The 13,049-nt window shown below is 43.7% G+C and overlaps 1 protein-coding gene across 2 annotated transcripts; it reads right to left on the bottom strand.

Annotated features, from left to right (window-relative positions):
• Positions 6,006–9,893, bottom strand: LOC8081697 (transcription factor bHLH35). 2 transcript variants are annotated; one of them, XM_021458490.1, is made up of 5 exons: positions 9,476–9,893; positions 9,155–9,386; positions 8,749–9,018; positions 8,028–8,198; positions 6,006–6,332 (listed from the first exon to the last, which is right to left on the bottom strand). In XM_021458490.1, exons 1-5 carry the CDS (start codon positions 9,544–9,546, stop codon positions 6,243–6,245), a joined length of 834 nt encoding a protein of 277 aa, XP_021314165.1. In that variant the 5' UTR covers positions 9,547–9,893; the 3' UTR covers positions 6,006–6,242. The 2 variants fall into 2 exon arrangements, with proteins under 2 accessions (XP_021314165.1, XP_002452037.1); XM_002451992.2 differs by having other exon boundaries at positions 6,006–6,283; positions 9,476–9,883.

Genomic DNA, 13,049 nt, shown 5'->3' with positions numbered 1-13,049 from the left:
GTTCTCCTTCGTTTCATCCTTGCAGGCCCTTGTCATGCGTATCCTTGCGTCCCGTGTTCGTCGGATCTCATCTCCTCTCCGGGAACGCATCTCACCTAAGGTAGTAAGCCGTTTTCATCTAGTTTCTTTTCTAACGCTTGCTTATATTAGTGTTTCTCTTCTCTAGATATTATGTTTGCTTATATATACCCTATCTATTCCATCTATTGCAGCGGGTGAGTCATGTTTGGCAGTTGGGCAGTGTCAGTAGAACTCGGGGCCAAGCCTCAGGAGTCTCAGTTCATCATCTCTCTAAGCAGCGTGACTACTTGTGCTTGAGTTTCTTGTGATGGCACGTTGCAACAACGTCAGTGGTCCCCCCGCATGTGCTCTAGGAGGGGCTCCAGGAGGTGATGGGGTGGTGATAGACCCCGTCGCTTCACAGTGCTGAGAAGGGCAAGAAGGTTCTAAGCAAGAAGAGGAAAGCCAGTGACAGAGAGGCAGAGGTAGCCCGAGCAGTGGCAGTAGTAGCTTAGGCCGCTGAGGCGGGTGGTCGTAGGGGCTCACTACAGATAGGATCTGTAACGTCCTGCCTCCATGAGGCCGAGCCCGCTTATATCTGGAAGCTTTTCTAGGATATAGTTAGTTCCCACAGACCAACACTAGTCTTTTCTACACACTTTGTCCTCACTCGTGCGCACCCGAGAAGTACTTCTCGGTCGGTCACTCATCCCTAAATTTCTCTAGGCCAAGCACGCTTAACTTTAGAGTTCTTTGGAGATAAGCTTCCGAAAAAGAAGTTGCAACTTGTTGGTATGAGTCTCCTATTAATCCTATTAAGCCCTTGGCCAGGTGTTACATCCTCACCCCTTAAGAGATCGACGTCCTCGTCGATCAACCCTAAGCCAGGAACATCCCCTCTTGGCCATGTCCATGCATCTAGTGCTAGCGCATGTGCCATGCTGTGTGACCACTCTGGGTCCACACCAGCCATGCACACCATGCCTACGCAACTACGACACGCGCACCCATGAAACTGCGAGAGTCAGCTATGATACCATTCTGTAACGTCCTGCCTCCATAAGGCGAGGCCCACTTACATTTGGCAGCTTTTCTAGGATATAATTAGTCCTTACAGACCAACACTAGTCTTTTCTGCACACTTTGTCCTCACTCGTGTGCACCCAGAATGTACTTTCCAGTCGGTCACCCATCCCTAAATTTCTCCGGGCCAAGCACGCTTAACTTTAGAGTTCTTTGGAGATGGACTTCCAAAAAAGAAGTTGCAACTTATTGGTATGAGTCTCCTATTAATCTTATTAAGGCCTAGGACGGGTGTTACAGGATCTGAGCTCACGACTGCTCAGAGGCATGCCGTACTTGAACTAGAGCAACAGCATGGATCTCCACCTGGCACAGTCATGATCAGTGGGCGTTAGGTCTAGATTGCTATGAGGGAGTCAGCCACAGAGACCAAGGAGGAGGCATAGGAGGAGCTAGAGGCACAGCCAGAGGAGCAGCCGACCACCGGACGCTCTCTTGCGTCTGATGCTCTTTGTTAGAAAACAGTCACTTGCGTGCTTGCTAACATCAGGCTACACTGGACGCGCGAACAATGTCTAGCCTGTTGACACTAGCTAACACCACTTAGATACTAGGTTGTCATCCCTAGCATGGCGCCAGAGTGTACAAAGGTATTTATAAATGTAAAGGCTCTCTAGAAAATAATCTATTCTATCCACAAGCGCACAGATAAAACACCTCATTGTAGCATTTCACCAGGATAAGTATTCCAGGTATCATTATTTATAATTTAGCTCAAGGGATCTAAGGAAATGAAATTAAAATAAAAGGGGGCAAAATCTATCAAGGCATAGACTAGAGATAAACTTGCAAGAACATGATTACTAATGAGAAACTCGTCACACAGTCACATACTTTAGCAGGGGGTAAACCATAAAGATAATGATAATAAAGTATAAGTTCATGGGTAGATAACACAGCGATTAGAAAATAGACTACTCCTCATATATGTAGGTTATGTCGGATTAGCTAGAGAATGGATTCTAAGTTATCTACTAACTACTAAGTCATAATCTACTCTAGTTATCTACAAGATCATATATAGCATAAAAGACTCTTCATTTATGTATAAGGAACATTGATAAAGTAAATCAGAACATCGCATGACTTACTCCACAATACCGGTTCTGCCTGTCCTATCAACGGAGGGTGGACTATATAAGAATCAACGAAGCTGTCACTATCGCGAACTACCACACGACTCGGCCAATAGGATACATTTACAGATAAATAACATCTAAGCACCACGCTCACATGTGATCTATCACCTAACTCCCTCGCGTCAAGAGCTAAGCGCTTTGCAAACTTATACATAAACTCATTATCAATTAGAACTATATCAAATATAGAACTAGAGCAAACTAAGAACATAATAATTAGAGACATAATGCAATTAGAACAAAGAATTAGAGAAAGATATGAATAATACCAATCTTTATTACCGAAGATCCGAATCCAGAGCGTAGTGCTCTACTTCTCTAATTGCTATCTAATCAAACCTCTAAACTTGAAGGATTAGGGAGTAGTTAATTCTAATTCTCTATGGGAGAGAGATCTAAACCCTAACTTTGATGGCTACCTCTGAATAATGATTTCTCCTCTCTTCCTCCAGGGGCCAGGGGGTCTGGTTTTATAGTCCCCTCAAGTGAACGTGAGCTATTGGATCAAACCGACATAGATTGTATGGTTTAGATTGATCCTTTAGGTCGGTGGAGTCTTGCCCCGAAGCAGAGTCCTGGTTGGCTTCCTGGCCAGGGCGGGCGCCCAAGGGGGGTGGGCGGGCGCCCTGCCCCCGAGCCCGAATCGCGTCCCGTTCGTTCCCGTGGCTTCTGGATCCTTCTAGATCGAGGAAAATTGCGCGGCACGTAATTATCTCGTTGTAAACATGACATGTGGGCCTTCTCTCCATATTTTCTGATAAACCCCTGCAGAAATAGATAAACACCAAAACTCGTGGAATTCTGTCAGATAAAACCCTAATTCTAGATGTTTGTTTCATATTGATCCTTTTTCATGTTTATTTGATTATTAATTTTAGTACTTAAGGACCGTCAACATAGCCTGTGTCCGTTGCTGAGCGTCCGAAGCTCAAAAGACAGCCGCGCCAGCTGACAGTACCCCAAACGCTTAGGCCAGCGTCCGATGCCTCCACAACTAGCGTCCAGTGCACTCCCACGACTTCTCTAGACTTCCCACCGATGCAATAGAAAATATGTGTTTCATTTTACCAAACCCCTCTCTACCCTTCAAACTCCACCTCCTTCTTAAAGTGTGCCAACACCACCATGTGTGTACCAACATGTGCAAGTGTGTTAGCATTTTCACAAATATTTTCTTCGAAGGAGTTAAGTTAGCTCACTAGGTTCTAAATGCATGCACAAGAACAATGACACCTAGTGGCACTCGATAACCACTTAGCGAAAGAATTTCCCTCTTTATAGTACGGCTATCTATCCTAAATATGGTCACACCCTCTATGGTGTCTCAATTACCATAACCAAAACCCAAAGCAATACCTTTGTCTTGATCTCCATAGGGTTTTGTTTTTCTCTTTCTTCTTTTCCAAGTTGAGCACTTGATCATCTTGTAGTCATCACTATCACCACCATAATCATCACTTGCTCCATCACTTGGCATGTACCACAACCTCATTAAGTCTACACACTTAGTATAGAGGTTAGTACTAGGGTTTCATCAATTATCCAAAACCAAACTAGGGCTTTCAAACGCCTTATCTGGCCTGCTACCATCACTCAATAGCTGGGACATCCTCCTAAGAACAAAGCTAGAGGTGTTATTATTCCACCTCATAGCCCCCCTACCAGCAGCTACAACAGGAGCAGCGGGGGTAGCAGGAGCATCAGGTGCTACTGGAGCTACACCAGCATTTGGAGCACCATTTCCAGGTGCTCTAGCACCAGCACCACCTACAACAACAGTATCTGAACCATTTTTGATTATCTCTTCTAGCACATCAGCAGCACCCACAAACCCATTAATTTCAACAGGCACCATAGTTGTGCTTGCCATTAATAAGTCAGGGTGGCCCAAGTATAACAAAGCACCCAAATTATACAGAACGAAGGCAAACAATATTACAAATATAATAGCAGTGAAAACAAATTACAAGGTAATAAAGAATTAGTCTCAGCATGAATTATTACATGTTCAGAGTGCAAGCAAGAGTTCATAGCAGGGTAGACTAAACAAAACTGACATAAATGAAGTGTCAAATTCTATGGGTGCCCCTCCCCTCTCACATAGCATTGCAGATTGCATCCCTCCTTGTAGACATGACAGAGTATTGTTCTTGGCTATCAGTATCATGTGGGTCAGGCAGATTACTAGTGAACCCAACCTCAGAAGGGACATGCTCATTAGTACCAAACCCTAGGATCCAGTTGTGTAGGATGCAGCAGTCAATGACAAGATTAACTTGGGTTTATACTTGTGGAATGGCTTGTTGTCCAAGATCCTAAACCTATTCTTTAGTGCACCTATAGCCCTCTCCACTGGGACTCTAAGTGATGAGTGTCTGAGATTGTACAGCTCCTGGGCATTGGCTGGCGTATTAGCCCCAAACTCACTCAAATGGTACCTAACCCCCCTATATGGAGGTAGAAACCATTTCTGCATGTATACCTAGCATCCACAAAGTAACATTTACCTACAATGGGACAGAATTGGCTCTAAGTGACTCTATGTGATGACCTATGAGGTGAAATAGGCCTACCTCTAAAAATCCGATTCTTAGAGATGGTTCGTTAGCTACTTTGCTAGGATTTTTTTTTGTTTGCTAGGATTCTCGAAAGAGACATCTATAAAAATCATTTTTTATAGAGTCGTCTCTAGAAAAAAGATAGATATTTAAAAACAATTTTTTTTTATAATATTGATAGGAGCTTTTGGAGATACTTTAATAATTTTTTTAATTACACAAGTGCTCATGCAAACACTCAATAGGCTTTTCGCTGTCAATAGGAACGTTACTTATCACTAAAAGCACCATGTTGTTAAATCCTAGAATAAATCCAGAAAACAAAGAACCTAACCAACTAAGGTACGCTCAGTTCGCGGAGATATTCTAACAGTTAACATCCCCAATATTTCAAAGATCACCCGAATGCATAAATCCAACCCGCCTGTAGAAATCTTTTTATAATCGCATGCTTCGCGGCTGGTGGGATTCGAACCTGAGACCTCGCTCTTGCGCGTAGCCTCCTCTACCACTCCACCTATCACTGAGTTGTGTCTATATTAGAGTTTAGTTCCCCACATATTATCCTAAACTGAGCATATATTGATGTTTTAAGAGCCTAAACGGATTCCAATAGAAAAGTTGTCAACTACAAAGTTTTATAACTTTTCAAGATCTACAACTTTTATATTGGTACTTTCTCCATCCGTGGTCATTTACAAAATTTGAATTTCAAATTTGAAAAATTCAAACGTAGTTTTCAATGACAAGATGATTTCAAATGAAAAAATTATCAACTACAAAGTTTCATAACTTTTCGAGATCTACAACTCTTATTTTGATGGTTTTTATAAACGAGGTCATTTGAGAAAACTCAAAAAATATTTCAAATTATTTTTACAGGCGGATTTCTTAAGAAACCGCCTGTAGAAATATGATTTTTACAGGCGGTTTCTTAGGAGAACCGCCTAAAGAAATACATGATTTCTACAAGCGCTTTGTTACGGAAACCGCCTGAGGAAATTGATTTTTATAGGCGGTTTTTGAGTTGGGCCCACCAATTTTTTTTACAGGCGTTCTTTAATTGATTCCGCCTGTAAAAATTAATTTCCACCGCCAACGTAGAGCTTCTCTGTACTAGTGTATTGGAGTGGTCGATCGATCCTTCTCAACATTTCAATAAGATGCATTCTTTTGCATGCAAAAAGAAAAGAACTATTGGGAACTCAATTCAACATGCGTGCCATGGAGACCAAATGCTCGTTTGTTAGGATGGAAAGCAAGCTTAGATTGCTTGTCAGCATGAGCCAAAATTTCGAAAGTGATATCAAGGTTGCCCGAGTTCTTGTTACAGGAGAACATGATTATTTATAACTAACTGTAAGACCGGGAATGCATGCATGGTATTCCACAGTTGTCTCAGTAACTCGTACTACTCATCAGTGGACTTCCGACGATATCATCAAGTTGGGATATTGCTGTCTCAATCATTTCCTTCATCTCTGTCTGATGCATTTCCTCTTTCTGGACGAATAATAACTACTTTGGTTAGCGCAAGTGTTACAAGAGCCGCCTACTTGCATGCATACAGTAAGATTGTAAGAATACAAAGAATTATAATAATGCGAATGTATATGCAGGCATTATATAAACATGATCACATCGATGATGACATGGAATTGGTCTTCAGCCTAACACTGGTTCTGTTAATAAGTTGAAGAGCATTGTTCTTTAAGAAAACGAAAATTTATTTATCTGCCACACCAGACGTCGGTAAAATCAATAAACTTATTATTGCTGCCTTAAGTTCGCCTCCAAGAGCATTTCCATCGGTCCCAAATATCTAATTGGGTGGCCCAATATTACTTCTTGAATAATGTTAAGAAAGTTGTAGCAGTACCTTAGTATATCTCGTCTAATATCTATATAGAAGTAGGTCACACGGAAGTATAAGAGAAAAAATAATAATTGCTAAAAAAGTGATAGTTGAGGTGGTCCTCATACTATTGGAAGAGATACAACTCTATTTATTTGAGGAGAAATAAAAATATTTGTGGCCGCAAAAAAAGAAATATTAAGTATAAGATGACAATTTTATAGAATAGAGAGTATTATTAGGGTATTTACTGGTGATACTCTAAGTTTGAGAAAGGAGTCGAATGAGGGCGGCGGTGCATTTATTTTTGAAAAGAGCGGCAAGAGCTTTGTCGGGGGTTATAAGGGCACTCAAAATGCAAGACTCTATCACAGAGTCTAAGACAATTAATTATATATTATTTATGGTATTTTACTGATGTGGTAGTATATTTATTGAAGAAAGATGTAAAAAAAATAAGACTTCAAGTTTTATTTAGACTCTAAGTCCATGTTGTTGGAGATAATAAATAACTTTAAACTCTATGATAAAGTCTGCATTGTGAGTGCCCTAAAGGTGCACTTATAAGTAGAGCATGATTGTGTTTCGTGAGGATTTAGGCCTTGTTTAGATCTAAAAAGATTTTAGATTTTGACATTGTAATATTTTTGTTTTTATTTGACAAACATTGTCCAATCATGGAATAACTAGATTTAAAAGATTTGTCTCGCGATTTACAAGAAAATTGTATAATTAGTTTTTGTTTTCATCTATATTTAATGCTTCATACATGTGTCGCAAGATTCAATATGATGAAAAATCTTAATTTTTTTTTGATTTTTGGTTTTTAAGTGAACTAAACAAGATATTAGAGCAACTCCAACCCACCTCCTAAACAAGTCCCTACTCTAAATCTAGGGACTTGATCCAAAAAATCAACTCCAACCTACCTCCTACTTGGGCTCCTATTTTTCATGCCCTCCTAAATTATAGTTTCAGCCCCTCATATCTAGAACCCCTATCCTACTTGTTTAGAAGGTGGGTTGGAGTTGGGTCTTAATTTGAGTCCTACTTTTTTTTTATCATATCACGTAAATATTCAAAAGGGTCGTGCCAAGAAATTTCAAAGAATCCACGAAATGATGTGGTGGCAGTGTAAAACCATTGCGCCGTAAGTTTTGAATACTGTGAAAAGATGCGTACGTCGTACTGGCTGGCAGTGAATTTCGAATAATGTAATGTAACACTTTGACTCTTTGTTTAATACTACTATACTATAAAGCAAAAAGAAGTAATGAAAGCAACACCCGAGTCTATCTTTACGGCCTACCCTACGTCACCAGTGTGACGTCAGGAACAAGAGAAAAAAAAAAGAGACAAAGCAGCACAAGGACACATTGGCGCGGTAGGTACCTGGACGAGTGCCGTGTGCATCACGGTCCCCGACGCGGCGGTGACGTTGGCGGCGATGACGCGGAGGCGAAGGCCGTCGAGCGCACGGCAGACCTTGGCGACGGCGTCCCTCCGGTGGGTGCAGGCGACGCTCACCACCAGCACCTTATCCCCCGCGCCCGACACCCTCACCTGTCGTTTCAGGAAACCGACAGGGGTCGATCGATTTCGGTCAGTCCAGATCCAGACAAGCTAACCGCGGGCCGTCGCCGTCCCGGCGTCGGCGTGGCGCTGTAACAGGAAAAGCACCATCCAAGATATATACGAGTACGTAGACATGGATTAGGCCTTGTTTAGTTCCCACTCAAATTCAAAAAGTTTTTAAGATTTTCCCGTCACATCGAATCTTGCGGTACATGTTGCGGCACATGCATGAAGCACTAAATATAGACGAAAACAAAAACTAATTACATAGTTTGTCTGTAAATCGTGACACGAATCTTTTGACCATAATTAGTTTATAATTAAACAATATTTATCATAAACAAACAAAAGTACTAAAGTATAGCGAAATCCAAAAAGATTTCGCATATAAACAAGGCCTTAATTGGGTACGTAGCGTCGTCGCCGTCGGCGTCAGCTCCCCGGATCGGACGGTCGCTTGTCACCATTACTGCTCATTCCGCTAGCTCGTCGGGGCACGCAATTAATTAGCTACCCTACATGTTTGCTTACACCGTACCTCGAGAGCGTCGACCGGCGGCGAGGAGGAGCGGCTGTGGTGGGACGAGAAGGACGGGTTCCGTTTCATCTTCTTGGTCGGCGACACCGACACGGCGGCGTGCCCCGCGAAGCCGTCTTCCGTGGATGGCGTGTTCGCGCAGCCGGCTGGCAGATGGTGCGCGTTCGCGGCGGTGTCGAGGAGGGCTACCTCGGCGAGCAGCTGGCGCTCCAGCTGCTGCAGCTGCAGGACGTACTCGATGGCGTCCTTGATGATGGACGCCTTGTCCATCTGCATGCAATTCGTTCCATTCCATTCATCCATTCCACGCACGGACAGGAGCATCAATCGAAGGGCGGATGCATGTAGTATGCATCATGCATGTATGCGATGACTCAGTGAGCATGCATGCTATTCCTATAGATACCTTGGTGATGTTTGGGACGACGCTGCGGAGGGCGTAGAGCCTGTCGTTGAGCCTCCGACGTCGGCGCCTCTCCATGACGGTGACCATGTTGCATGGCCTGCTGCCCTCCCTCTCCGCCCCCGCGGAGAAGTTGGAGCCGGCGGCGTCCGGGGCGCTGGAGTAGCCGTCGTGGACCTGGAGCTGGACGCCGCCGCCGGACACCGCGGTGTCGCCGTCCGGCCCGATGTACAAGCTGCACGCACACAGGTTGACGATCCAATTATATATCCAGAGTAGTACACAAACAAAGATGAAGTGGCGCCGCAGCCGCGCGTGCATTACCTCTGCATCCCCTCGGAGTCGTCGAGGCAATCCCAGAAGCACGCAAAGCTATCACCCATCGTCAGGTCCATCTCCCTCCCTCTCCGGCCAGCACCTGATGGGTACAGTCGTCTTGGGTGCCTTGCTGCTGCTGCTGCTGCTCAGCACTCGGCAGCGGATGAGGGACGGGAGGGCGTGCCAGCTATAGGATGTTGCCGGTGCCGGCCTGCGAAGTCTGTGGATATCCGCGTGGCGGACCACTGGGACTGGGAGCTGCCCGGGACCCGCCACCTAAATTCCATCATATTTCTAGCCGTCGGATCTGCGCCGCGACCGGCAGTTTTTTTTTTTAACTCTACCGGCCATGTGATCAATTGCATCACGCCTTTGACGGAATTTTCGCGGAGAGGCGGCCATGGGAACTTCGCCACCTCCATCTTCGCTCATTGCTAGGTCCTGATTGTGAGAATAGGTGGAACTTGATACTCTCTCAGCTTCACGGTTGCGTGTTATATAGGCATGAGGAAAAGCCTTTCGATAGTGGCATGTACATGGTTACAACAACCAGTATATTACCGGTGCTAACGCTACGGTGACATCTAGAAAAAATTACAAAACTAAAATAAATCATAAAACTAAAAACAAACCTACCCCACTAACCAAAAAAGTCTATATAAAAGTTACGGTACTTCATTTAGGAACATATATTTAATTTTAACAAATACTATGTAAAAAAGTTGAGAAACATAGCTGATCTACAAATGCCCATCATTTGTCTGTTTTAACCTTGGTAACAAGTCCATAAAAAATGAGATATTTGATTGTAGTTAGTGTAGGCATATACATGCCTTACTGGACAAACAAGCAAGAAAAACAAAATTGTAGAGATCGATTAAAAGAATAATAAAACAAAAAATACCTGACAAAATCAGGCACCTATCTTCAGTCTATCATACAATGCTAAGAAGACAAGCAAACACTAAATTATACACAAGGCTAAACGGAAATTAAAATACTCCTGTTCAGAAGTTTCAGATGATCTAGATCATTGTACAAAATTGCTCTAGATAGGAGAACATACAGATAGAATTTATTTATTCTCCCATCACGAATTAAGGGTGCATATAAAGTTGGCATTCTAATGTGTAACATTATATTCTCTCTATTTTTGGCTGGTGCTCACGCTGGTAGGACTATCTGCCAAGTTCATCAAAGTTTCAAGAAATTTTCGGTCCTGAATACTGAACCAGGAGCAAAACCACAAATTAAGGCCTGAATATTGAAGACTAAATTAGCACCAACTTTTGTAATTCAGAAACACATTTACCATGTCAAAACTTAGCAATCACCAAATAGAATATTTTACTATAAGCAATTTGTATAAATGTATTGCACAAATACTCAAACTGAGATCATTCCAAGTCTTAATAAATTGATCTGACAATCTGGTGAATTAGACTAAAAAAACTAATGAGCCCCATCTATTCTCACATCAAACTGGTTCTGTTATTCAAGTGAAATAACATATTGCATGAACAAACTCATGCAAATACTAAAGCCATATACAGTACTAATCTGAAGCAGAAACTATGGAAGATAAAATAGATGGAACAATCGAATGCAGCATGGAAAAAAATCAGAAATCTTCTCAAGTTGGTATGGGATCCGCTTGCTATGCCACCATGGTCAAGAAAGCCGCAGTCACCCCCTTTACTGCTATAATATAAAAATTTGTTTGACAATTATTAGTTTTAGCAAGTCACTATTTTATTTGGCAAGTCAAAAAAAGATCTCTCCAACAATTAGTATTCTAACTTGGTAAAATCCAAATCAGAATGTTCTTCTCTCTAGCAGTTTTACAAAGTGAACACGGTAAAAAGTTTCTATTTGCATGGATGCCCTTCTCTCCATCTACGGCGACGGACGGAAGGAGCACGGCGACGGTCTCGCGGCTCTGGCACAGGCGTCGAGCATCGCGCTCGTGGCCAGCGGCGCGCTGGGCGGCGGGCAGTGGCCGAGCAACAGCGGCCGGGTGAGCTACGGCCGCGCTCGCGGCGGGAGGCGCGCGGACGGCGGGTGGCGGGCAATGGTCGGGTAGCGCGCTGTGAGGACGGGTGGGCGAGCGGACTGGCGCAGCTCCGGCAGGCGCAGCGGGCGGTGCAGCACCGGGGCGAGCAGCGGGGCCGAGTGAGCTGCGGCTGCGCTCGCGACAGGCGACGGAGTCGCACGCGTGGTGAACTTGTGTGATGTGTGACTGACGCGAGGCTGAGGGTGTGTAAGGTCGTGATCATACTTCTAATCTAGACCGTTAAATCTGTAGAATATGTGCTGTGAGTCGTTGCTCTTGCAGATGGAATTTGCCTGGAGAAGATTTCAATTATAGTAGAGATAATAAGAAAAGAGTCCTACAATCAAGGATCACCTCCCATCTTCAATACACGCATGCATAGGTCTAGGTATCTTCTAACACTCCTCCTCAATCTAAGCCACTTACAAGGTTGAGATTGTTTCTAAATTGCCGAAGCTTTGTAGCGGTTATTGCCTTGGTGAACCCATCTCCTAACTGATCACCACAGTTAATGAACCGGATTTCCAGAAGCTTCTGTGCTACTCGTTCTCTGGCGAAATGAAAATCTATCTCTATATGTTTTGTTCTAGCATGGAACACAGGATTTGCTAACAAATACTTTGCCTCAAGATTATCACACCACAACCTAGCAACCCGTGGATGTGTTATCTTCAGCTCGGTCAGAAGTTTCTGAACCCATATCATCTCTATTGTGGCATTTGCCAAGGCCTTATATTCAGCTTCTGTGCTTGACCTTGATATCGTTGCCTGTTTCCTAGCAGTCCAAGACACAAGATTGCTACCAAGAAATACAACAAATTCTCCTGTAGATTGTCTATCATCCAGGCAACCGGCCCAATCAGCATCAGAAAACGCACTAACCATCACGGACTGTGATCTCCTGATCTTCAGTCCATAGTTTCTTGTCCCACTGACATACCTCAGGATCCTTTTGACGGTGCTCCAGTGAGTCGTGGTTGGAGCATGCAAGTACTAGCACACCTTGTTAACCAAAAAGGATATGTCCGGCCTTGTTAGTGTCCAGTACTGCAGTGCTCCAACTACACTTCTATAGCGTGTAGCATCCTCTGGTCCAAGAGCAGATCCATCCATCAGCCTCATTGTTGGCGGTTCTTAATGACATATTTACCCCACCAACATAGTCCATGCAAAGGAAGAAAAGCATGTATTTTACTCACATATACTTATTAAATGCTTACCAAGTTCCACATGTAGTGCAAGTTGTGTTTTGCAGATCATATACAGGCATACAGGTGGAAAGCAAATAAAAAGGCGCAATCCGACACGTCAAAAAAATGCGCAAATAAACAAGTACCCAAAAGCCCAATATAGAAGTGCATCAATTTGCAGGTGGATCTAGACTCAGGGGCCCGAGAGGAAGGCAACGGGCTTCGGGCCGGGGCCAGCGGGGCCCATAAGGGGGCGGCCGCCCCCTAGGGTCGGCCAACCCTGACCCAGCCCATCTCGGCACCGCCTTTCGCAGAGGCAGTGCTGAGCCTATCCTCC

Source organism: Sorghum bicolor, chromosome 4, assembly GCF_000003195.3.
Source record: "Sorghum bicolor cultivar BTx623 chromosome 4, Sorghum_bicolor_NCBIv3, whole genome shotgun sequence".
In the NCBI taxonomy this organism is placed as follows: Eukaryota; Viridiplantae; Streptophyta; class Magnoliopsida; order Poales; family Poaceae; genus Sorghum; species Sorghum bicolor.
The sequence above is the reverse complement of the archived record's forward strand: the minus strand, read 5'-3'. Positions and strand labels throughout refer to the sequence as shown.